Source organism: Vigna umbellata, chromosome 1 (assembly GCF_029865625.1).
Source record: "Vigna umbellata cultivar VRB3 chromosome 1, Vumbellata_1.0, whole genome shotgun sequence".
Taxonomy (NCBI): Eukaryota; Viridiplantae; Streptophyta; class Magnoliopsida; order Fabales; family Fabaceae; genus Vigna; species Vigna umbellata.
The window spans coordinates 99,329,759-99,353,381 of record NC_142165.1 but is presented as its reverse complement, the minus strand read 5'-3'; the positions used below and the strand labels follow the sequence as shown (position 1 = coordinate 99,353,381).

The window sequence follows — 23,623 nt, the reverse complement described above, 5'->3', positions numbered from 1 at the left end:
CTATAAATTTACTAATACTATAATAATTTTTCATACATAATTAAGATAATAAATAGTTATAATTCATCAATTGAATTAACAAAAATAAAATATGATCTTCTTCCAGAAAATTTACGTTTGGGCAAGTTCAAACGGCCACTTCTTATTCATATGTGAAATTGGGCCTCCGGCCCAAGAGTAAGAGTTATACGAGGCAGTGATGAGTTGGGCCAGGGCAACAAAGTTCTGGTGCGGTGGAGCTTGTCGTCTTCTTCACCATATGGTTCTGAACAGTGGGTGATTCGGAATCCGAAGGAGAAGTGGTGCAGGCTTCGGAGTTGAGAGATCCGGCGAGGATGGGGTCGTCGTCGGCGTCGTTAAGTTCTCCAAAGAAGAGAGCGAAATCCCAGGTAGAGGAGGATGAGGACGACGAAGAGAGCGTTTGTTGCGGGATTTGCTACGCGGAGCGAGGCGTTTCGATCGCAGGGGAAATCGATTGCTGCAGCCACTACTTTTGCTTCGTCTGCATCATGGAATGGGCTAAGCACGAGTCTCGATGCCCAATTTGTCGCCAGAGATTCTCCAACGTTCGCAGGCTCCCCATGCACGGCGTATTTTCTTCCTCCCGGGACGTGAAGGTCCCTCATCGTGACCAGGTTCTTGTCATACTCCTTTCTTATATATGACTATTATTTAGTGAAGATGATGAAGAATACCTTCCCTAATCGGTGTCTTAATTTAGGGAATAGGGATACGCTTTTAACACATTCAGTAGCGTAAAAGATGTCTTATTAATCTTGTTGTGTTACTCCCAACAGCAGAACTACCTAAAAGTATTCTACTTATGATTAAAATAGTCTCAGATTGATAAAAATAAACATGCTAGTTAGTATCGAACGCATCAGCATACGGTATTATTGATTTGACATGATTTGGAAGCCTGATGATGCAATTTGCGATCTCCAAGTCCCACGACTTTGGCACAACTTTGCGGGTTTCGACATAAATGCAAGTGCAATGTGATGACGTAGTGAAGTCTGCAACAGAGGCAGTTGCAGCTGCCTTATGCATCACTGGTTTGAATTGCGTCCTAGGCTATGCATTTTTGTCAAGGGTATTCTGACGAGATACAGAGGCTAAATCCAGCCAGCGGGTCAGGGATAGAAAGTGGTGGTCAGGGTTTAGGAAGAAAGGAAAGGAAATAAAACTAGGTCGGGTGTGGGCATCGGGTATGGGCCTTGCTGGTTTCAAAATTTATATGTTTTTAAGAAATCACACATAGAAAGCTAAGTGCGTCGTATGAATTTTTAAAATCTCTGTTTGTTATGTTTTATTTTGTTTATTTTAAATAGCTAATTCGGGGTGCAATTTTAAACTTGAAAGCCCATCAGATAGCTTCGATTTGTCTCATTTACATATAACATTTGGAATTATGTTAATATATATATATATATATATATATATATATATATATATATATATATATATATATATATATTTTCAATTCTCATATGTTTCCTTAGGTTAAAATGATCCTAGAGATATGTTTTTATTTATGTCATTTATACGCCATGTTTAATTATTGATCATGAATCTTACATTTCAAGGTAGGATTTGATTTGCTGTTCAGAAAATAGGGTTTCCAATTCATACTTTCTATCGAATTCATCTACCTTGAAAAGAATAATGATAGATATGTTTTTAGTCTCTCAACTTTGACATGAAAGTGGAATTTGTTCTTATTCGAAACTTTGATATATTTTGGTTTTTAAACTTAAAAAATAAATGGATAAAGTCCTTTTACTCCAATTATTTTAAATCTTTTTGACGTGTCAAACATGTTTTCCCGTTGACATTGAAGCGGGAACGCGTCAAACAGGGTAAACAATTCAAATGATATCATGAAACGCGTTTGATACGTTAAAACAATTTAACATAGGTGGGTTAAAATGACTATATCCATTGATTTTTAAAGTTTGGAACAAAAGTGCGTCAAAGTTTTGGACAAAGACTAATTTCAATTTTGCCTCAAAGTTGAGGGACTAAACTGGTGTATAAAAATCTAGAAAACCTACCAAAATTACAAGATTATTTGTAAATATTTTTCGATAGATATATAAATTTACCTTTTAGATGGGCCCAGACACCTAATTGTGTGCTAGCTTGTGAGTGGGCATCACTTGAACTCTTCAAAATTGGATCTACATGGATTTGATATCACTTGAAGAATTTAATGCAAATTTAGAACGTCCAGATTACTTATAGACACAAGTTAACATGTGAAGCATCATTATGCTATGATGTTGGTATATCAAGAACAAGTACCTGGATTTATTCAAAATCCATGATAATTGAAGAGAATTTACTGCATTGATCGGTTTGTGAGAGACAATTATAGTCCGTCTAGCAAGTGCAAGTGTGCGTGTTATGAGGATGAGAATATGGACCTGTTAGCAGGCCACTAAATTTGAATGACCCAATTCATCACGGGTCACAAAGTTCAGTTACACTTTTTAAAAATTGATTAAATGCATTAGTAAAAATTATGGTTCCATAGACTCAAATAATTTAAATAATGTTTTAATTATTCATTAATGCTAATTCATTTTAATTAAATTCAACATCATTTGGAGGGTTCCGGATGTTAGATAGGAGTGGAGATAAAAGAATGGATGCATATACCACACAACCAGTAGGAAGCTATTTTGGAGGTTAAGAATCAGCTAGCCTTTAAATTTAAACCCTCATATTTATTAGAAGCAATTCTATTCTTGAAGTTGATATAATCTTAGCTTTACAAAGTGACTTGAATAAGGAAACAAAAGCTTAAAAGACACTAAACAAATATTTATGTAACTGATGCCATGTTGCATTGCATAACTGCAATCAGACTTTGTCTGCTTCCAGTGATGTACTGTTGTTGAGGAAAGTGAAGGGCTGAATTTGCATGGGAAATTGGTGGTTTGGATTGGATGATTTGAGGAGAAATGAAAACAAAGTATGTGGGTGCCTTGGTTGTATGTCCCTTGCTCAAACCATCAAAAATGTGTTAGATATATTATATCTTTTATTTTTTAGTTAGTTTGTTATTATTTCTCATTTGTTTTTTGAGCTTAGCACATATTTCTTCTATTATAAATAGAGAACCCTATGTGTGTATTTTACACAAGGAAGATTAATCCAAATATAGTTTTTCACTATATTCAACATGGTATCAGAGCAAGTTCTCTGATCCTCTTCTGGTGGTCTCTGCTGTCTGCCGACGGCCCCTAAAATCTCAGTGGGCAGTCCATTTTTTCTTAAATCTATGCCACAGTCAGCACCAGTCCAGACCCAGTGTGCCACTGCTGTCGCCGCCACTTTCCGCTGCCATCGCTGCTAACTCCGGCCACCGTCGCCGCCGCTGCCGTCGTCGCCGCCACCGCCGGCCACCGTCACAGTTTTGACGGGTGACCTGCGGATCTGGACCGTCACTTCGAGCAACGGCCAACCACGCCGGTTTCGAGAGCTGCTTCTCAGTCACGCGCCGCCACGAAGTGCTTCTTTCAGGCCACTCCGCCATCGCCGGCCACCGCCGGCCACCGTCACAGTTTCGACCGGTGACCAGCGTATCTGAAGCGTCTCCTCGAGCGACGACCAACCCCGTCGGAGTGAAGACCAGACTCCACTCCACGCGCCTCCACGCGCCGCTTCTTCTCGGCCAGTCTCGGCCGCGTGTTCTGCACGCGCCGCCTTCCCTGTGTCGGAGTTTCACCGCGACACCTCCATAGCCGTCGCAGGACCTCCCTCTCTCTGTTCAGACCCTCCAGAGCAGCCATTGCTGCCATCTTCGTCTGTCTTCATCTCCGCCATTGATGGTCCAGGCACCGTTTGCCGCTGTCCGCGCCGTTTGCCGCTGTCCGCGCCGTTTGCCGCTGTCCGCGCCGTTTGCCGCTGTCCGCGCCGTTTGCCGCTGTCGAGGCGCCGTTTGCCGCTGTCCAGGCGCCGTGTGCTTCCAACCACTGTAGGCCCCCATCACACAGTTAGTGATGGCAGTCCCTGTAGTTTTGTCTGTAGTTTTGTCACTTCCAGCCACTACAGGCCCCATCAGTCAGTGATGGCAATTTTGTCCCTACAGTTTTATAGCAGTCAACCGCCGCTGCAGTCGCTACCGCCTCAGACAACTGCGTCAGTTCTTCTTGGCTAGAGTTTAGCCCGATCTTCTTGTGATACACTGCTAAGTATCACCACTTGGGAGTTGTCCAGCAAAGAATTTTGGACCTCCAACATGTCTTTGGATCTTTGATGCCTTTGTTTCAGCATTGTAGCTTAATATTTTGTTTTGTTTTAGTGGTTCAGCAACTGTGATCTTTCACATTTCCACCTTCACACTAAGGGGAGTACGTTTCCAAGACACTGCAAGTCACATAAATATGGGTGTAGTCCCTGCAGTTTTGTAGATTTCAGCTACTACTGTTGATCCCGTCACCCATCCATCATTGATGAGGATTTAGTGTAGTCCCTGCAGTTTTGTAGCTCTTAGCTTTCAGCTACTACAGTTGATCCTGTCATTCATCCATCATTGATTGAGAATCAGTCCTTGCAGCTTGTCATTGTCCACTGCTCTCTTTCATCCACTTTTGAAGTTGAAGTTTCACAAGATGTTGTTAGTCCATCTATGTTTGCCTCACACTCTTGAAGACAAATCATCTAGTTCAACACTGACTTCATCTATTCCAAGCTTAATTCATACAATTTGTATGCTCCAGCTTGAGGGGGAGTGTTAGATATATTATATCTTTTATCTTTTAGTTAGTTTGTTATTATTTCTCATTTGTATTTTGGGCTTAGCCCATATTTCTTCTATTATAAATAGAGAACCCTATGTGTGTATTTTACACAAGGAAGATTAATCCAAATATAGTTTTTCACTATATTCAACAAAATGCAAGGAAAGTCATTGTGGTACTGACATTTGGTACATCCACGTGTCTATCCATTATCAGTTACTACCCTGCCAACACTCCACACACTGCCATTATTCTAAACTTAGCTACCACATATTGGCATCATCCTATGAACTTAGCACCCTGTGAATGTTGTGATTTGTGAAGCTCATTTCAGTAGGATGAAGACGTTGTGAAGGAACACAATAGTGGTTTGGTACTATATCATTATTCAAAGAACAACCAATAACCATACCTTCACTTACCATGGTTGCAAAATCGATTCTCTATCATGTATAATCAATCATACTCCAATCATAATCAATTATGTTACCACGAATAATCAATTATTATCCAATCATAATCAATTATGTATGATGCATAATTGATTATGCACATCCTCGATCACTTCATGGTGGCACCACAGACCTACATAATTATGTAAAAGTCATCAGAATGCTTATGTTTTGAAGAGCATAATCGATTATGCCCTAATCATAACAAAATATGTCTATGTGTGTGCCAAAATAACAATGTATGGACCCTTACCAACAAGCTCTCATGTTTAGCCCTTTTCATTGTCATAGCAAATATTTGTTTATGCCCTAATGTCCAAATACCAAATTAAGAAATTACCAAATATTTTTATATCTTTCAAATCAATCATAATAATCACTTACAAACTTTCCACTCTCCTCTCCTTTCACCGTCTATTCCTTAATCCAAACAGTGGTACTTTCCACTCTATTTATCCTTTTTCTTTCGTTTTACACTCTCCCACTTTCCATCGCTTAGTCCAAACAAAGTGTAAATTTGGAATTGCTATTGCCTCACTGTCCTATACATCATTCGGCCTCGTTGTACGTTTTTGTTTGTGGCTATACATTGTCCCGCCAAAAGTTTGGTGTTTATATACAATTTACATTATCTAACATGCCATTGTTTAGTAATTTTGACATCTCAAATTGTCAAACTCATGATGTCACAAGTGAATGGCAAAATTATAAGTTAGCGTAAAAACTTCTTTTAAACCAAACAGGGAATCACAAAGTTCAAAGAAATCATAATTCTCTTCTTTTTTTTCGCAACCAGAGAAGAAATCATACTACTCTTGATTTATAAATTAATTCTAACTGGTGACTCAATGAACTTGAAGAATGAAGAGCTAGTATTTACATAGTAGATGAACTAATGCTAATATGCAAATGATCTCTTATGTTTTGCAGGCCTATCATCCTCATGGGAATGTGGCAATTGGTCCTGTCGATTCTTATGGCGAAACCAAATGTGGTGTTTGTCGTGCTGGAACAGATGAACATTTTCTACTACTTTGTGATCTTTGTGATTCTGCTTCACACACATACTGTGTTGGCCTGGGATATACTGTTCCTGAAGGTGATTGGTTTTGTCACGATTGTGCTATTTCACGGGGGACCAATGCCAATGAAGAATCAGACCAACAATGTGTTGTGCCAGAGGCTGAGCCAACTGAAACCGTTGATATCTTTGATATTGTGAGGGAAACAGGCAGTCGGGTGGTTAAAAGACCAAGGACATCTCCTTTACAACAGAACCTGTCATCTCCTTCTGCTATTCCTTTATCAGATAGGTTAAGTAGATTCAAAGGAAAAAGTCCTGCCGAAGGTGTCAATAGTATGCAGCGTAATATTGGGGCATTTCGTGAGAACTGGAATGCTTTGAGGAGTGGTTCATTACGGTTCCATTGTGATGCAGATCAAGCCAGCAGTACGGTTAGTCAAAAGCAAGATTCTAGATCATCATCACATGGCAAACTATATGATTCACAATCCGGGGCTTCCACAAGCGGGCAGCAATCCACTGTCCAGGGTGGTCCTTCTTCTAGCAAAACGTTGAATGAGAGAGTCTTTAAAGATAATGTTGACAAGGCTTGGAAAATGGTGGACAGAGCAAGGAGGAAGCAAGTAAATCCTCAAAGAATTAGAAGCAATCGGCAGGGAGTAGATAGACCCTCATCCAGTGGAGCTCGTAAAACATCAGTTGAACACTCTAATTTCCCAGAACTGAAAGATCAACATTCCAAAGAATTAAACTTAAGGAACACTGCGAAAGAGAAGCAGTGTGACTATTCTAGACTCTTCCAGAATTTAAAAAATTGCTCAACTCTAAAGTTGGAAGAGAAAAAGAAAAGTAGAGTTAGATGTGAGGAGATGATACACCGTGTAAGGGACCATACTACTCATTCAGAAGGATATTGTGAAAGTCCATTGTCTAGAAAGGTCCCTACTAATATCCAGGGTGGTGCTCCATTTCGTGAAGAAGAGAGAAATGCTTGCCAGGTAACTTCGGTAGATTTAGCTTCCTCGCGTGGCAAGTTTGTTAGTGACCTCTCCCCTTGTAAGGACGTGGAGGATCTTGTCAATGAAGAAAAGAAATTAGCTGCTAGTCTCGAGGATGGAAGCACAGGAAAAACTGACGATGCAAAAACTGAGATCCAGTCTCTTGTCAAATTGAATCTGAAGCTCTTAACCAGAGATAAAAAATTAGGTAATTAGTTATAAAAATTCAGTTTTTTGCGCTAGATTTACATTATCGTATTGGCTGAAATATTTATAGGTGCTTTGTCTACACATTTTACAATCCATATGTGATCTTTAATTAGGTAGCGTGTGTGCATAGTTCAGCTTATTTTGGAGAAATAATCAGTCATGTGGCCGAATGCACTCCTATACCAAACATAAATTCCATCCCTCATCTTGGTTTCTCAATTTTTATCACGCAAAACAAAAATTGTGTGAGAAACTTCTTATTTTGAAGTGGTTTTTCTCGAATGCTTGTTGTAAAACTGTTAAACATGTTTATGCAAATGATAATTGTTACTTGAATGAAAGTATTTCACTTCTGTTCGTGATGCAGGTTTTGATACCTTCAAGGTAGTTGCTAGGCAGGCCACCCATACCATCTTGGCTGCCTGCAGTTCTGAGCAGCAAAAGTGCAGCACATCCTCCTCTTGCTCAGTATGCTGTCATTCCGACAATACTCCTCAGTTTCAGAAATCTACTTTAATGCCGAATTGTTGCAGGCAATGCTTTTACGCCTTTGTAAACAACGTTGTCAGTTCCACCATGATGGAGAAAGTGGGTTGTGCTTGATCTGCGTTATTTTTTTTTTTCTTGTGTGCTTCTATCTATTGCTGTGATTATGGTTCTCCATTGTAAAATTCAAGTCGGAGTTAGGGGATAGCAGTGTAATCTATTTACTTTCTACCTGGATGGAATAAGAGAGGATTTTTAAATTGAAAACACGTAGTATTTGTTTACCTATTCTTCTAGTATGCACAATTCTCATCACTCGAAGCCTATGCATGATGACATTATTTTCTGCACTATGTAAGTGTATCACTTATTTGGGTACAGTCGTACAGGGAAAAAGCAAAATGTACAGTTGCCTCCAATGAGTGTGTAAACTCCAGTCCTATTGCGTCACGAATCATGAAAGCACTAAAACATTAGGAGTGTTGTACTACGTTCGGCACGAACTTTGGCCGTACCAAAGCAGCTTCTGTTTGCAACCCCTTCAGTGACATTTTTGTGGCTAATTACTGGATCAGTAAATTTGAATGAAGAATTTTTTAAATAAGCAGAGACTATTTTGTCACTAATTTAAAATTTTTAAGTATATATCAGGGTACAAAGTTACTCGTTTTGCATATTTAAACAAACTCTTGCGTGTTTAGAAAGAAATATATTCAATACACGTAAATCTATGTTGAAATGATATCGAAACGAATTTCCAAACATGCTCTTTGGTGGATGTGGAGTGTTTGGTTATTTCCGAGCACAAACTCAACAGTAGCATTGATTCAGAACTCATGGCCCAGTCCATAAAAATTTGAGCATCAGAATTGGGAAAGCTTGGAAGAGGAAATAAAGCTAAAGCAGGTGCGGCTTTAATTTCCATATTAAATTATTCTAACTATTTATGATAATGGGAGAAATTACACAATTAATCTCTATTTTTTTCTATTCTCACATCAATATCTCTTAATGGTACGAAAAATATCACGTTGCAATCATTTATATATTTACTAACTAGGTAAAAAATGCTTTGCCAAAATTTTCCACATAAAATATTGCTTATAATATAAACAAAATAATGTAATCTCGACAAACTTCTAAGGATTTCTAATTTGAAGCTTCTATATTATTTTCCAATAATTTATTGTTTCATCCTTAAACGCTTTCAAATAGCAATCGTTATGAAATTGATCTAAATAGTATTGGATTCATGCCAATTGGACACTCTGTAACAGTTTTCCCGTGACAGGATTGTTTGTTTAATAAAAAAATTAAATCAGTAGTCGTACATGATTTAGAGTTCGAAAAAAAAATATAGTGTACGCGTTCTTTGATTTTTTTTTTTTCTTTTGAATGGTAGAGAGGCATGTTGTATTTATTTTGCGAGGATAAGAAAATGAATATTGTTTAAATTTTGGAGAAATAAAAATATAAAAGTATTATTGTTGTATTAAGAAATGTAAAGTGGAGGGAATAGGAATAGGAATAGGAAATTGAGAAAAAAAAAGTAATGGAATGTGGGACAGAGTGGGGTGGATGGAGACACTTGTCCTACCAGAAGTGGGTCCATTGGGTGGCATGCATGAGATAAACGACAAAGAAAGAGAAGCACGTGAGTGAGGCACGTGAGTGAGGCACCTCATGTGAAAGAAGTCTCTCTCTTATTGCATCGCTTTCAGATTTGAATCACCCATAAACGACAGGTCAGTTGAGAAAGGAAAGCACATGCCCCCACTCTCCTCTTTTCCCACTTTTCCATCCCTTCCTCTGTGGGTCCCTCACCCACCCCCACGTGACACCCTCACCACTAAGATACCCACACCCACTACCCCATCATCCCATCCCATCCCATCCATCATCCATTCATACACATACATCATCATCCATCACACAAGTAACTAAACCACCCAACGGCGGTTAAAGCTGAAATGGTCCCCACCGCACGCGGGGTAGACCAACGGCAGGGGATCATCGCACGTGACCTACTGCTTCTTCACGTGCTCTCCCAACCGTGCTCCCCTATTTCTAACAACAAACTACCATCCCCTGCAACTCTCGTAACCTCTTATCTTTTCCATTCTTCTCTCTCTTTCTCTCGTTTTAATTTTTATTTTTTAATTAATCTCTCTATTAATCATAAAAAGGTTAAAACTATTTCATTTTGATGAAAGTGAGTGAAATGACGCACGCTTGCATCACAAAAGCTAAAGTAGAAGTAGTTGAAGAGTCACTTGATGTATCACATACTCTGCAACATGATGGCAGTACAAACGAATAACGAGGAAAAATTGAATGGCGTTGAAGATTCTACAAAGTAACTCAACGTTTCAACTCCTTTCTCATTCTTCACCAACACATATACACAACTATTAGGAATTTTTGTTTAATTGCACCTACTCCTTCTCCTGAATTTCATTTTAGTACATTTCTACCATTTTCAGATTGTTTCCATAACTTTGATTGGACCAAATGTGACCACTAGACATAAACCATAACCGCTTTTAAATAATTAAAACTTCATGTGAGCCGTATGCTCCTTTTCGCTTAAATTATACAGAGGAACCATATTTCATATGCATAAGGGATTAAGTTTCTAAATTAATTAATTAATTAATTAATTAACGTAAATATGGTGGAGCCACCAACTATGATAGGTGAGTTGGCCACGTGAAGAGAGAAAGTGTGCATACATTTTAATCACGTGATGGGGTGCGGGTCTTCCGGAGAAATCGACACGTGTCCGTTCAATTAAGACGTGCAGGAACCCGATATGCTTTTCTGTTCCATTTCGGTTGCCTTAACTTGAGCCATAACTCATACACAGCTAATTACAACTTATTTATTAATTAAATATTCATTTAACTTCTGATTCCCAAACACACCCAACATAAGTTAAAATTAAAAAAAAAAAAGCTTTAGAAGTGTTCTTCGACGACTCTGTAATTAGATTATTAGCAAGAATGTCTCTATTAGGATCATGAGTGGAGGGGATGAGTTCGTAATAATTAAATCACCTTAATTAAAATGGATTTGTTAACTGATCCCTAAACTGATTCCTTAACAGAGGAATGTCACCACCTTCTCAGCCAGCACATGCCATAAATATTAAATTATTTTTTTCACCAAAATTAACCGAATCTTTATATCTGCTTAAAATTTTCATAATTATTTCATTGCTTATGTTAATGTGTTGTGAGACAATCTGTTTTTTTTAATAATCATACTAATCTATTCTGTGTATATAATTATCTTTTTTTAGTATACATTTTTCGGTGTTGATCTATCTTCAGTGTTACTTAAATATGAAAAACATAACTAATGATTGAGATCATCTTTATAGGCAATATTGTAGAAAAAGTAAATGAATTAGTACTTGAAAAAGTGCATTGCACTACAGAATTAGAGTGTCACGTTCTTGGTTGTATATTTTATTTCTGCTTTCCGATTTTTGAAGTACGACTGTGCAATTCATTCTCTAATAAATATATATTTATATAATGGTAGAGCATAGTCAGATGGTACTTTTGTTATTCTGTATGAAAAAAAGCTGTGGTCACTGAATAGGGCTCGATCCATCTTTTACATTTTGCTTTCATTTCATCAGTTTAATAAAATATCAGTGAAACAATTATTGTAACCAAACAGAGTCCGATGCCGATAAGGAGCTTTAAGCAATATTTTTATGATATTAATTTTATTTTATGTTGAGGAAGCACTGAGTTGCGACTCCGTGCATGAACCTTGTACGCTGTCTTCACGCATCAGAATCTTTTTCTATTTTAATCTTGTTTTTTAAACAACACTCCGTTTCTTCATATTACACGTAAAAAATAAAATTAAGCAAAAGGAAGATTACACATTAATGACTTGTATACACCGAAATTAGATAAATAGATGGATTATTAACCCTAAAATAATATTATTTTAAGGAAATAGAAAATGAAAATGAAGAAAATATGTGAGGGCAGTGGAATGCGTGAGGGATAAAGTGGGGGACCCCATTACATAAGTGGGCCCACGGAGAGACAGTAGAGTTGCTGTGTGTGTGATCTTCTGCACTGCACATATCATATGATTTATGGGAGGTCATACAAGTTGAGTATGCAGTGTTGTGTTGTGTTTCGCATACTCCTTTTGTTTTTATGCACGTGACTTTCGATCACCTCACGTGGCCTCCATCCCCTTCCATCGCTAACCCCACCCACCTAACCATATCACCGCTCATCACTTTTTCACCCTACATTCTCTCTCATCTTTCTCATTCCTCTCACTCCAGCTTTTGTAAAGAGTTGAGTCATTGACAAATTCACCTCCAGATATCATTATTCTTGTGAAAATTAGATAAAATTATATACGACAAAAATTATAAAATGAAAACTCATTATAAAATCATTTTTTGGTAAGAAGTTGTTTAACAACGAGTGTTTCTGACTTTTTTTTCAGGTTAATTACCAATTCCTTTGATGTCATTATGTTTGTGAAAATTAGATAAAATTAGATAAGACAAAAATTATAAAATAAAAACTCATTATAAAATCATTTTTAGTGAGAAATTGTTTAAGAGTGACTATTTCTGATTTTTTCCAAGTCAATTACCAATTCCTTCATGCTTGTGAAAATTGGATAAAATTAGATAATACAAAAATTATAAAATGAAAACTTATTATAAAATCATTATAAGATTGTTTAACGACAACTGTTTTAATTTTTTTCAATTGGGGCTACAATGGGGATGACAGGACAGTCGAAGTGAGAGTTTGGGTTTTTTTTAGTTTTGAGAATGAAAATTATTAAAATACTGTTAACCTTAAAACTTAGGATCCATTATATATAAGGGTATTTTTGTCTACTAAAACCCGATACACATTCCTAAAATGTACCAACTGAAACGCGCGTTAGCAAACCCATATATATATATATATATATATATATATATATATATATATATATTTCAACTAAATTAGAAAGATGATGCATAATGTAATTAAAATGATGATATTAGAACACAATATATAATCGATGGTAGCATAACCAATTTAATTTAAAATGTAATGAAAATTTTATATATACTATTTTAAATCAGTTATAAAAAGAAATATTCAGTAATACTAATGAAACTTGAATTAAAGAATTACCGTGCCTTAAATCAAAACTCTAAAATTAATGAATTTATGAATTTTTTTCTTATATGTTACGTAATGTTTTCTTTTTAATTCAATGTAAGATTATTTAAATTTAGATTTTAAAATATTAAAGTACTTTTTAAAGATGAAATTATGATAAAGTGAACAATATTTTAAATATGATAATTTACTCTGATACTGATATACCAATATATTTGAAGTTGGTAAATTAAATCTGAATAACATAATGAAAAAATGGTTTAAAAAAAAACCTCTGATCTGTTAGTCCTCATATTGTTTCCTTAATATTATAAATAATTTTTTTAAAAGAACAGTATTTAACCTTATCGATCTATATGAACAGATTTGAGAATATCATATAACGTTCATAATTTGAGAATAACTAAAAATTTGGTAATGCATGTTCACTGACCTGTTTGCGGACCAGAATATACATTTTAAACTTGAAACTCTTTATAAAGCAGGGCAACTAATAGGAATAAAAGTTTGAGGTGTGTAATGAGATAGCGTGGAGTATTATATATTTGACGGGAAAAAGCATTGGCATGTGTCCGAAAATTGAGTGTGTTTGTACTTTGTAGGAATGGATTAATTAGTATAGTCCGAAGCAAAGATAAGTTGTGTGTGTATTTATATATCCGAAAAGAGAAAGAAGAAAGATAAAGATGCATGGATATCGTAACTCCAAGCTGTACCATTGTATCTTTGCATCACACTGTAAATGCTCGCCATGATTGTCGGAGGGCTAAAGAATCCTTTCACTAATCAATTCATATTCCTTTCTTTCTTTAATTAAAAGCCATTTAAACAAACAATTATTGTAAAACACTATTAAACAAAACAAACACAAACACAAAGAAGCCAGGGGGAAGCTGCACCCCACGACAAACCTTCAAAATTCACATGTCTCTGCATAATCAATTCTCTAACGTCACAACTTTCTAAATTTTCTGTTTATCGCAAATTATATCTAAATACTTCAAACAACTCTTTCTTTTAAATAATCATAAAGCGTTCGTAGGCAGATGATAAAGTTGCTAGTTAATTGCCATGATTCGGTGTCAGTTCCCGCTTTTAATTAATTATTTTACTTCTTAATGCGCTTAAGTAAAATATATTTTTTTAAATGATGTATATTTTGAGAAATTAAAAAAATATTATATTATATTTGATGTGAATGTAGATAGATATGTGTGGTGGTATGAGAGAGAGAATGTTGAGGGGCATGCACATGGAGGCATAGGAGAAGGCATGATATGATGGAATGGAGAGAAGGGTAGATTTAAAAGTAAAAGAAAAAATAAAAAATAAAAAAGAAAAGAAAAATGGGGCGTTTGACGGCACAGGCAAAAAGATCCATGATAGAGCAGGGGATATGAAGAGTGGGGAGGTGAGGTGAGGTGGTGCGTGCGGCACGTGACATTTCCTCCCTCACCACCAACATCTTCTGTTCCTTTTCTCTGTCTTCATTCTTTTCTTTTTCATCTTTTATGGATAAAAAACGAAACAGAGGAAATGTAAATCCATTTCCAGTTTCTTAAAAAAATGGAGGGGTTTAATTAGTAACTCCGGCTAGGGATCTGTGCACTAATCATCACCACAGGCCTCTATTTAACACTTTCTTAATTTCATTTAACCACGTCAACCACCTCCTGTTCCCGTGTCAACGCTCCCGTTACCCGTTACGTTACCCTCCTCTCTCACGTGACCTTAACCATTCCTCAACGCCTACACTCAAAACTCATAAACCTTTGTCGTTTTGGTATTTAATCACCTGTTACAAAAACATTTGAAACTGGAAACCTATCTTTTTTATTGTAGTAATAAATCCAAACATTCCTGAGTGTGGTGGGAGGGATTATCCGGTTTAAGATGGAAAAGGTTTAGTGGTTTTAATTAAGTTTAAGAAGGGAATTATAGAGAGGAGTGAACTAAAGAAGAAGTAATGTATTTATGACGGTGTGAGGGTTATGAAAGGAAGGTAGGTGTTTATTGTTGTGTTACACGTGTGAGTTGATGCGCTGTGATTAACGGAGTGGTAGTGTGTAATGCTTACGTATTGGGTAGATGTCTATGTAAGTATTTCTCTCCCTTTTTCTTTCTCCAACCCAAACGCACACATTCCACGATACATACATACCCTTCCCTCTCTATCATCTCTTCTCTTCCCTCTCCACCCACACTGCATGTACCTGTTTCTCTTTCTCTTCATCTACTCCTTCCCTTCGCTTTCTCCTTTCGTTGCTCTTCTCACCTCCTCCACTCTTCTCCACCATTTCAGATCCGCTCACGTCCGACCACCACCGCCGTCGATCTAGATCTCCGTCCTCCAACCGCTGCCGATTTTTCAAGATTTCCTCGCCGCTACCACCGTCATGACTGCCAACGGAGGTTTCGCCATAAATTACTTGTTTCTATCTTTTTAATTACTTAATTCATTGCCCGAACTGTTCTGGAATTTAGTTTCGTATTTTTTTCCTTTCATTTCCAGTTTTGATCTCTATAGTCCCTAGTTTCATCAGAATTTTGTGCCGGTTGAGTGAGATATTGAAACTCAATTTTGTTCTTAAGGAGGAACGGGAGTCTGTTGCGTTCTGCTCCTGTGTGAGAACGGTTTGTAATAAGATTAGAGTGCTGAGAAGTTGCGAGAAACGAATGAATTAGGTTTGTGTTCCGTTGACTTGCATCGATCTTATTGGCGTTTTTTACCTGTGGACATACAGGGAGTTGTCTGAAGACTCATGATTTCCTGCAGCCACTGGAGCGGCTAGAGACGAAGGGGAGTGCGAAGGAAGAAGCCACGGATGAAATATCATGGGTTGTTGAGAAGGCAGGACCTTCGGTTGAGCACCTCTTACCTGGAGGAATTGGGACTTACAGCATTAACCACATTTCATATGTTAATAATAACAATAACAATAATAATCAAAGGCTTCCCAAAGCGGAGACGTCTCTTTTTGCGCGTCAGGCAACTAGTACGGACAGGAACGATGAGAACTCCAACTGCAGTTCGTATACTACTTCGAGCGGTTTCACTTTGTGGGAAGACTCATCGGGGAAGAGGGGCAAAACAGGAAAGGAGAATAATTCGGGCGACAGACCCTCTACTGGAGGTAAACCATAAATTTTCTCTCTCCTTCTTTTTTTCTTTTTTTTTCTCTCTCTCTATCTAGGAAAAACTTCATCCAATTGATTGTAATTTATAAAATAAATAAATAAATGACATTTGTAAGTTCTTTTTAATTTATTATTATTGATTATTAATATTTTTTTGGTTTGTTAATGTAAAAATACTTTTCATCTTATCTCAATAAATTTCCTAGATAAAGTTCGTATCATGGTAATTTATTGAATAAATGTTTATTAAATATTTTGTCCCACCAATTTCCTACATTTTTCATGGAGTTTCCTAAACCTTTATAGACCTAAATCAAAACAAGGTCAAGCAATCACAATTATTTTCCTATTTCCGCAATACGAAATCGAATTTATATTTCTTATAATTTTATTATTTCATAAAATAAGACTAAATTATGTTTTTTTTTCTGAGAAATTACTGAATTTTATTTTTTATTTTTTATTTTTAAAATTTTTATTCCAACATTTTTTAATTTTATTTTAGTGTCGAAACCCTGATCTAAATTATTTTATGTCATCAATTGAAACATTATCTAAACAAATATTAAAGGGAAAAAATATTTGAAATAAGTTAGTTACAAAATTTTGTTAAAACCAAAAAAAAAAATCGCAATTTTACATAAATAAATAGTTAATATTTAATTAATTTCAAATTGACAAGCTTGTTGTGTATTTTCTTTTTGAAAAAATAATACGGTATCCTTAAAGTTTGTTGAAATACTATACTCTACCCACTTGCTGAAAATTCCAGTGTTAAACATAGTTTACTTGTTAAAATCTATCATTCCATAGTAAATCAGAACCCTCATTTTACAATAATTTGAAAGTGATTTTCATGATTGTTAACTCAAGTCACTTTTTGCTTTAAATAATTACTTTTGCTTTAATTTTTTTTATTCATTCCAAATATCATTTCTGATTTTAATTTCATTTTATTTTAAAAGTTGACACATTGTATCGAGTTATGTATAATTTTTCCTTTGTGGATAAATACACTTTTAATTTAATGAATCTTAAGTTGGATTTTGTTAAGTTTTAAATCTGGTGATATTCTCAGTAAATAAATTGACGACCGTTGATTTTAGTAATTTCCGTTTTAATTAAATGACCTGGTCCAAGACATTTTTAATTTTATTATTGAGAGAGAAAATATTTATCTGATAAATTTCCTGAAATTATGTCCTATTTTAAGTTTTATAGGACTATTTTACTGTTAAATTATTACGAACCATTTTGAGTATTTTACGAGCTTTTAAATTGTATTATATTCTCATTTTATTAAGATCTAAATCAATCCAGCCTTACATATTTAAGGAATAAATTGGTTATTTATCTTTTTTATTTATTTTAAACATGTTACATTCCTGATTTCATTCTATTTAATATAATGAAATATGCAACTGTTATTAATAACACTAAAACACACACACACACACACACACATATATATATATATATATATATATATATATATATATATATATTAAATTGATTAATTTATATTTTTGAATTTTATTTAAATTTGTAACTAATCAATGTTTTTTTTTGTTTTTTTTTTGTTTGTATATAATTCAAACAAATTCGTGAAATACAATCCACATTTTCTATTATTTTTGGAAATGATCAAAATCGTGTTTGTATTTTTTGTGTATTATCACGTCATTGTTGTAAGATATCTTTATTTTACTTGTAACGTATTCGATTATTCATTTAATTATTCTCCACAAATATTATAATAAAGGTGTTCTTCATGTTGTAAATTTGTTCCGTTATTTCATAAAAATTCAGTCACCGGCAGAAGAAATAATCTGATTATGTCAACTAGTATAATTGTCAATTTTGGTTGTTCGTTCATGTGAATTTCTTACCTTTCTGTTCACAGCGGAAAAGAAAATAATCTTAATATAGTTGCTGGGAAATTTAACCCAGTAGATGGAAAAAGTCATATATCTTCAATATGAAATTATGTTCGTAGTATTTAAAAGATTTTATGAAAAACATTTGTTCAAATATTTTTTATAGGAATATCAAGGTGAAAAATAATTCAACTTATAAATAATGTGTCCGTTGATTCATTTAACAATTTTTTTAGGTTTAATAACATGATCTAACATGCTGATTCATTAAGATCTACATGTAATGTCATAGATAGACCGAAGCAGCGTTGTGGGCTAGTTAGCCAGACCAAATTCAGTGTTTGTCTATCGGTATTCGGCAATAAGAAAAACAGTAGAAATAATGATAGAGTCAAATATGAATTGCAGTATATACATATATTTAGTTTGTCTATAATTGGTATGTCTAACGGTTTTAATATATGACAGAGTGTGCGGCGACAAAGCTAGGGCAGTGGACATCAACGGAGCGGACCTCACAGTCGTTTTGTACCAATCGTCACGACAGCTTCAGCTCTCGCTCTTCATCTCAGTCAGTCTCTCTCTCTGCCACCTCTTCCATATTTATACTCCTTTTTTTGTCTTCTTAATTTTATTAATGTTTATGTTGTATTTGTGGAATTGATGAACAGGACAACTGGGCAGAAGAACCAGAGTTTTATGGAAATGATGAAGTCCGCAAGGGATAGTGCCCAGGATGAAGTGCTGGAGAATGAAGAAACATTTTTTCTCAAGAAAGAACCTTCCAATAACCAAAGAGGTAACTTTTAACATTCCATTCTTGAGAAAGGTGCACCATAACCATTGACCGTACATATTTCATGCAATATGCTCAGGTTGCTAAATAATTTTCATGTTAAATTTGTCCTTTTAGCTGTAAAGTTGTAACTAGATATTGGGTTTTCCACACAAATGGGGCATTTTTGTTTTAAATTTCAGGAATTAATAAATTTTAAATGTATTACTATGAATGGATAAGTAGCTAATCGAACAGTTTTTATTATTCTCTAATTTTAAAAACGTATTATTTATTCATCATTTTTATAATATTTTTTAATAGTATCTTTTTTAATATATATATATATATATATATATATATATATATATATATATATATAATTTTATCTCACATTTTTTTTATCTTCTGTACCTCTCTCTCTATGTTGCATAAACATATGAAAAAACATAAATTTGTGAGTCTCATTCTTTATTTATAATTTTTATAGCTCTTAATAAATTATAGCTAATAATAGAAAATGTGTTGGAAGAAGTTTCTTATAAATAAAATATCGTACAATTACACTTCTCTTCATTCAAGTAGAATTTGGGAGAGACTTTAGAAAGGAATCTCAATCCAAAACAAGTCGAAGTTTGTGATGCATTCCGGTGATGCTTAGCATAAACTATATCTTTTACTCTTTGATGATTATTCTTCTGTGTCATGCTTTTGTATTTAATTTAATGTAAAGAGGGGGAGAAACTTTTGTGCACAACAACCACTTTGTAATTCTTATTTATGTAATTATATCGTTTCGGCTTGTGAGTATTTGTCCTCAAAGTCATTTATTTAAAAATTTCTGACCAAGTTAATTTGTTTGATTACTTACGACAGAGCTGAGGGTGAAAGTGGATGGTAAGAGTACCGATCAAAAGCCAAATACACCAAGATCAAAACACTCTGCAACAGAACAGCGGAGAAGGAGCAAAATTAATGACAGGCATGTGTTCCCTAACAATGCAGGCTTAAAGGAACTCTCCTTTTTACTTTATTATTTAAGAACTGAACATAAACTAACATGGTTAAAAGCAAATTTCCTTATGGTGTTCATAGTCTTCTGACAGAACATTTGAATTAATTATGCAGATTCCAAATGCTAAGAGAGCTTATTCCACACAGTGACCAAAAGAGGGACAAAGCATCTTTTTTATTAGAGGTACATTCATATGAGAAAACAGTTGTTATCTTATATAAGTTTACAATATTTCTGATTAGTGCTAAATCTGAAATATTTTTAGGTCATTGAGTATATTCATTTTTTACAAGAGAAGGTGCACAAGTATGAAGGTTCATTTCAAGGGTGGAGTAACGAGCAAGAAAAATTGATGCCATGGGTAAATACCATATATACCTATCATAAGCTGCGCGGGATTTAAAGGACTAAAACTTTATCTTCCTTGAGATATTTACTGTTTCCTATCATTTAAATCGCATATGTTTGTTGGGTTCATTCATTAGTATCAATAGCATGTTGCAACGGATTTGAATTTAGAAATATAATAACGATTGCGAACCATCCAAAAACTTATTTTTCTTTTTTTTTTTTCTTAATTTTATAGCAGAGAAATAATGACAAGCCAGCAGAAAACTTCCAACATCGTGGCACTGATAATGGGTCAAGTCCATCTCCAGCACTGCTTTTTTCTTCAAAGAATGAGGAGAGAAATATTAGCATCTCCCCAACAATTCCTGGGAGTACCCAGAATGTAGAATCTGGCTTGAGTACAGCAACTACCTCCAAGACAGTGGACCATCAGGCCGGAATAGTGAATAACGCTTTTCCAATTCCTATTTCCTCACAGCTAAATTTCTTCCCTCCAGCCCAAATGGGTGGTCCAGGTGGAGTAGTGTCTCAGGTCGCACATATACCGGTTTCTGATGCCGAGAACAAATATCAACCTTCAGTGGAGTGTCAGACCATGGCGGCTACCAGTGAAAAGCTGAAAGAGAAAGAGCTCGCTATTGAAGGTGGTGCAATTAGCATATCAAGTGTGTACTCAAAAGGGTGAGTATTTATATAATGTTTATTTGTTTGTGTATAATAAAAAGTAGTTTTGAAATCGCTATACCATTTTGAAATTATGTTGGTCTGTTGGACATAAAAAAATGGATCTATTCTCTAGTAATCATTCATGTAAAGGAAACGCAGATGTCGCACGTTATGGAGATACGCTTTTTGATAATAACCTATTAATGTTGCATCATACTTATCTTGACCCTGACATAATGCCGAAGAGTCATTGGATTATGCTATGCAACCTTAATTTAAACTAAATTCACTTTTTTCGCTGATTATGATTTGCAATTCATGATGCTGTGTAATTGTGGAAGAAGTTCATGATTTCAGTTCATACTTGAAAAATTATCCTTTTTATCTCTTAATAATTTAGATCAATTGTCTTATGCAATGATGGCATATAGTGCTGCTCTGTTCCATTCGAACAATTAGGTATGCAACATTAGAAACTAGTTCAGATAATTTGAGAAAATATTTTTATGGACCCGGTAGGAGCATTTTGGTTATAATATACTAAGATAAATGTATTACACTTGAACAGGTTGCTGCATACGCTTACACATGCACTGCAAAGTTCAGGAGTGGATCTGTCACAGGCTAGCATCTCAGTGCAAATTGAACTTGGTAAACAAGCAAACATCAGACCAACTGTACCCGTGTCAGTGTGTGGTGCTAAGGTATAGTGACACTCTAATTACTTATTTTCCGGGTCTTTGTTTTGAACATAAGCTATGTTCTAGTATTAAATTAAAATTTCACATTATCTAATTTGTCGATGATGTTCCCCTAGGATGGTGAAGTACCTTCTAACAACAATCAAAAGATGATGCGCTCAAGAGTTGCTAGCTCAGGGAAGTCTGACCAAGCAATTAAGAAGCTAAAGATCTGCAGAAATTAATTGGACCGTTATATTCATTCTTTCCTTATTATTATAATTTCCATTAATTATTAATTATTTGGGGGTAACTTTTTTAAAATTAATTTTTGGAAGGGGTATTTATGTCTTCTGCTGGCCTGCTATCCTGCGAGGGTGAGATCGACTGTACATTCAGTGTCCTCTTAGTTTGTTGGGATCGTTAGGCTCACCCCAACAAAATAATATGAATCAATTTAGTTTCTAATCATATAAATATAAAAGGCTTCCATACTAATTGAGAAGCTATTTTTTAACCACAGCTTCTATTCATGTAAAGTTTGTAAACTCTGACTCCTTTATTTGTTGCATATTGTTTGACATTTCGTCTTGGTGGTATTTGTTTTGGTGGTCTAGTGAATTCTTATGAAATCGTATAAACTACATCGAAAACCTATTATATATTTAGAATGTTTGGATGGTATAATATAGCCAACCATAGTTGAGTTTTAGTAGAATGACGAACTCGTTAAATGGATCAAAGTTAGAAAACTAAAAAGGAGGCAACTATTCAAACGATTTTAATAGCAATTCTGGTTAATATTTTCAAAATTCACAGGACAAATTTTACCTGCAGTATTATATCCTATTTTTTATGTTTAGTGTGATCTTTTATATTTTTTTAAGTGATTTACTGTAGTTCTTTCCATCACATTTACTTTCAACGTGAAGAAACTAGTGGGTTAAAAAAAATTCAACAATTGTTTTTAGTTTTTAGTAACTATAAATAAATTTTTGACGGTTTAAAACTGTAAAAATTGCTACTGTTGGTGAATTTCTTTGTGTGTACGTCTATTGGGTATTTTAAAATTTAAAAGCATTGTTGTTAAAATGTTTGATGACTGTGTACGGAAAATTGATCCCTTTGAAGACGTGTGGTAGTTCTATCTGGCAAAGCAACGAAGAGGTAGGGAGAGCATGACCTTTACGATTTTGTTATGAACAAATTAAGAAATATAATAAAAAAGAATTATCTTTTATAAGATATTTACGAGATTTCCTATTTTATCTTTTACACTTTTATATCATAATAAATACATTTACATAAAGTGATTAAAATTTTACTTGAGGATGAAAGTGTAAATAATAAATTTAAGCAAAAGATTTCTCGAGTAACTCGCATTTAGAGCGTGGATTTAAATTTTTTGAAAAAAAAAAATCGTGTTCATTTTTCGTGTTACCAAGTTAAATTTAACTCAAAATTTAATTTTTTTATGTATTCATATCATCATCATATAAAGATATATTCATCTTTTTTTGTGTGTATATGTTCTTTTAACTTTATCTTTTAATGAGTAACATTTTTAAAACTAAAATAGTTATCTTATCAATTTTACTTATAAAATTTAATTATTTGTATCTAATTCTTTTTTATTTAATAATATTTTTAAATTAATTTTTTTTTATAAAAAATTATCTATAAAATAAATAAAAACTACAATATAAAAGCTATTTATATTTATTTTTATAATCATAATTTCATTACCTTTTATTATTATTAAAAAAATAAACACAGATATTACAAATGTATTTTTACTAGTTATTTAATAAATTAAATAGAACGTTCTGACATAAATGAATACTAAAATGTCTACATGTGTATTTGTGATCCCTTTAATCTGAATTTAGCATGACCAATATTAAAATTCATTTAAATATGCAAACACATTCTTATTCCTACAGAAAGTGTTTATGAAGAGCACGGAATGATAGAATCGGTGCTGGAGGAATGCATTCTAATGTTTTAAAGTAAAGAATGATATATAATAATAACATTT

At 34.4% G+C, this 23,623-nt stretch overlaps 2 protein-coding genes across 7 annotated transcripts; both read left to right on the top strand.

Annotated features, from left to right (window-relative positions):
* The first annotated feature begins 212 nt into the window (after positions 1-212).
* Positions 213-8,202, top strand: LOC124835260 (uncharacterized). The gene is made up of 3 exons (XM_047310155.2): positions 213-635; positions 6,131-7,430; positions 7,800-8,202. The coding sequence occupies exons 1-3, from the start codon at positions 336-338 to the stop codon at positions 8,033-8,035; spliced, it is 1,836 nt and encodes a 611-aa protein (XP_047166111.1). The 5' UTR covers positions 213-335; the 3' UTR covers positions 8,036-8,202.
* Positions 8,203-15,160: 6,958 nt separating this feature from the next.
* Positions 15,161-22,168, top strand: BIM1 (basic helix-loop-helix (bHLH) DNA-binding superfamily protein). Of its 6 annotated transcripts, XM_088105073.1 has the most exons (12): positions 15,219-15,292; positions 15,386-15,495; positions 15,676-15,717; positions 15,828-16,217; positions 18,567-18,669; positions 18,770-18,897; positions 19,750-19,855; positions 20,002-20,071; positions 20,154-20,249; positions 20,475-20,920; positions 21,474-21,609; positions 21,723-22,168. In XM_088105073.1, the coding sequence occupies exons 2-12, from the start codon at positions 15,480-15,482 to the stop codon at positions 21,828-21,830; spliced, it is 1,641 nt and encodes a 546-aa protein (XP_087961199.1). In that variant the 5' UTR covers positions 15,219-15,292; positions 15,386-15,479; the 3' UTR covers positions 21,831-22,168. The 6 variants fall into 6 exon arrangements, with proteins under 6 accessions (XP_087961202.1, XP_087961200.1, XP_087961198.1 ...); XM_088105076.1 differs by lacking the exons at positions 15,219-15,292; positions 15,676-15,717 and adding an exon at positions 15,161-15,179; XM_088105074.1 differs by having other exon boundaries at positions 15,204-15,495; positions 20,478-20,920.
* The last annotated feature ends 1,455 nt before the right edge of the window (positions 22,169-23,623 follow it).

Coding starts and splice junctions, on each gene's coding strand:
- BIM1 (XM_088105072.1), top strand. Junction 15,718..15,827: donor TCTGCTCCTGTGTGAGAACG/GTTTGTAATAAG, acceptor GTGGACATACAG/GGAGTTGTCTGAAGACTCAT. Junction 21,610..21,722: donor TGTCAGTGTGTGGTGCTAAG/GTATAGTGACAC, acceptor ATGTTCCCCTAG/GATGGTGAAGTACCTTCTAA.
- LOC124835260 (XM_047310155.2), top strand. CDS start 336: ATGGGGTCGTCGTCGGCGTCGTTAAGTTCTCCAAAGAAGAGAGCGAAA. Junction 636..6,130: donor AGGTCCCTCATCGTGACCAG/GTTCTTGTCATA, acceptor TATGTTTTGCAG/GCCTATCATCCTCATGGGAA. Junction 7,431..7,799: donor AACCAGAGATAAAAAATTAG/GTAATTAGTTAT, acceptor TTCGTGATGCAG/GTTTTGATACCTTCAAGGTA.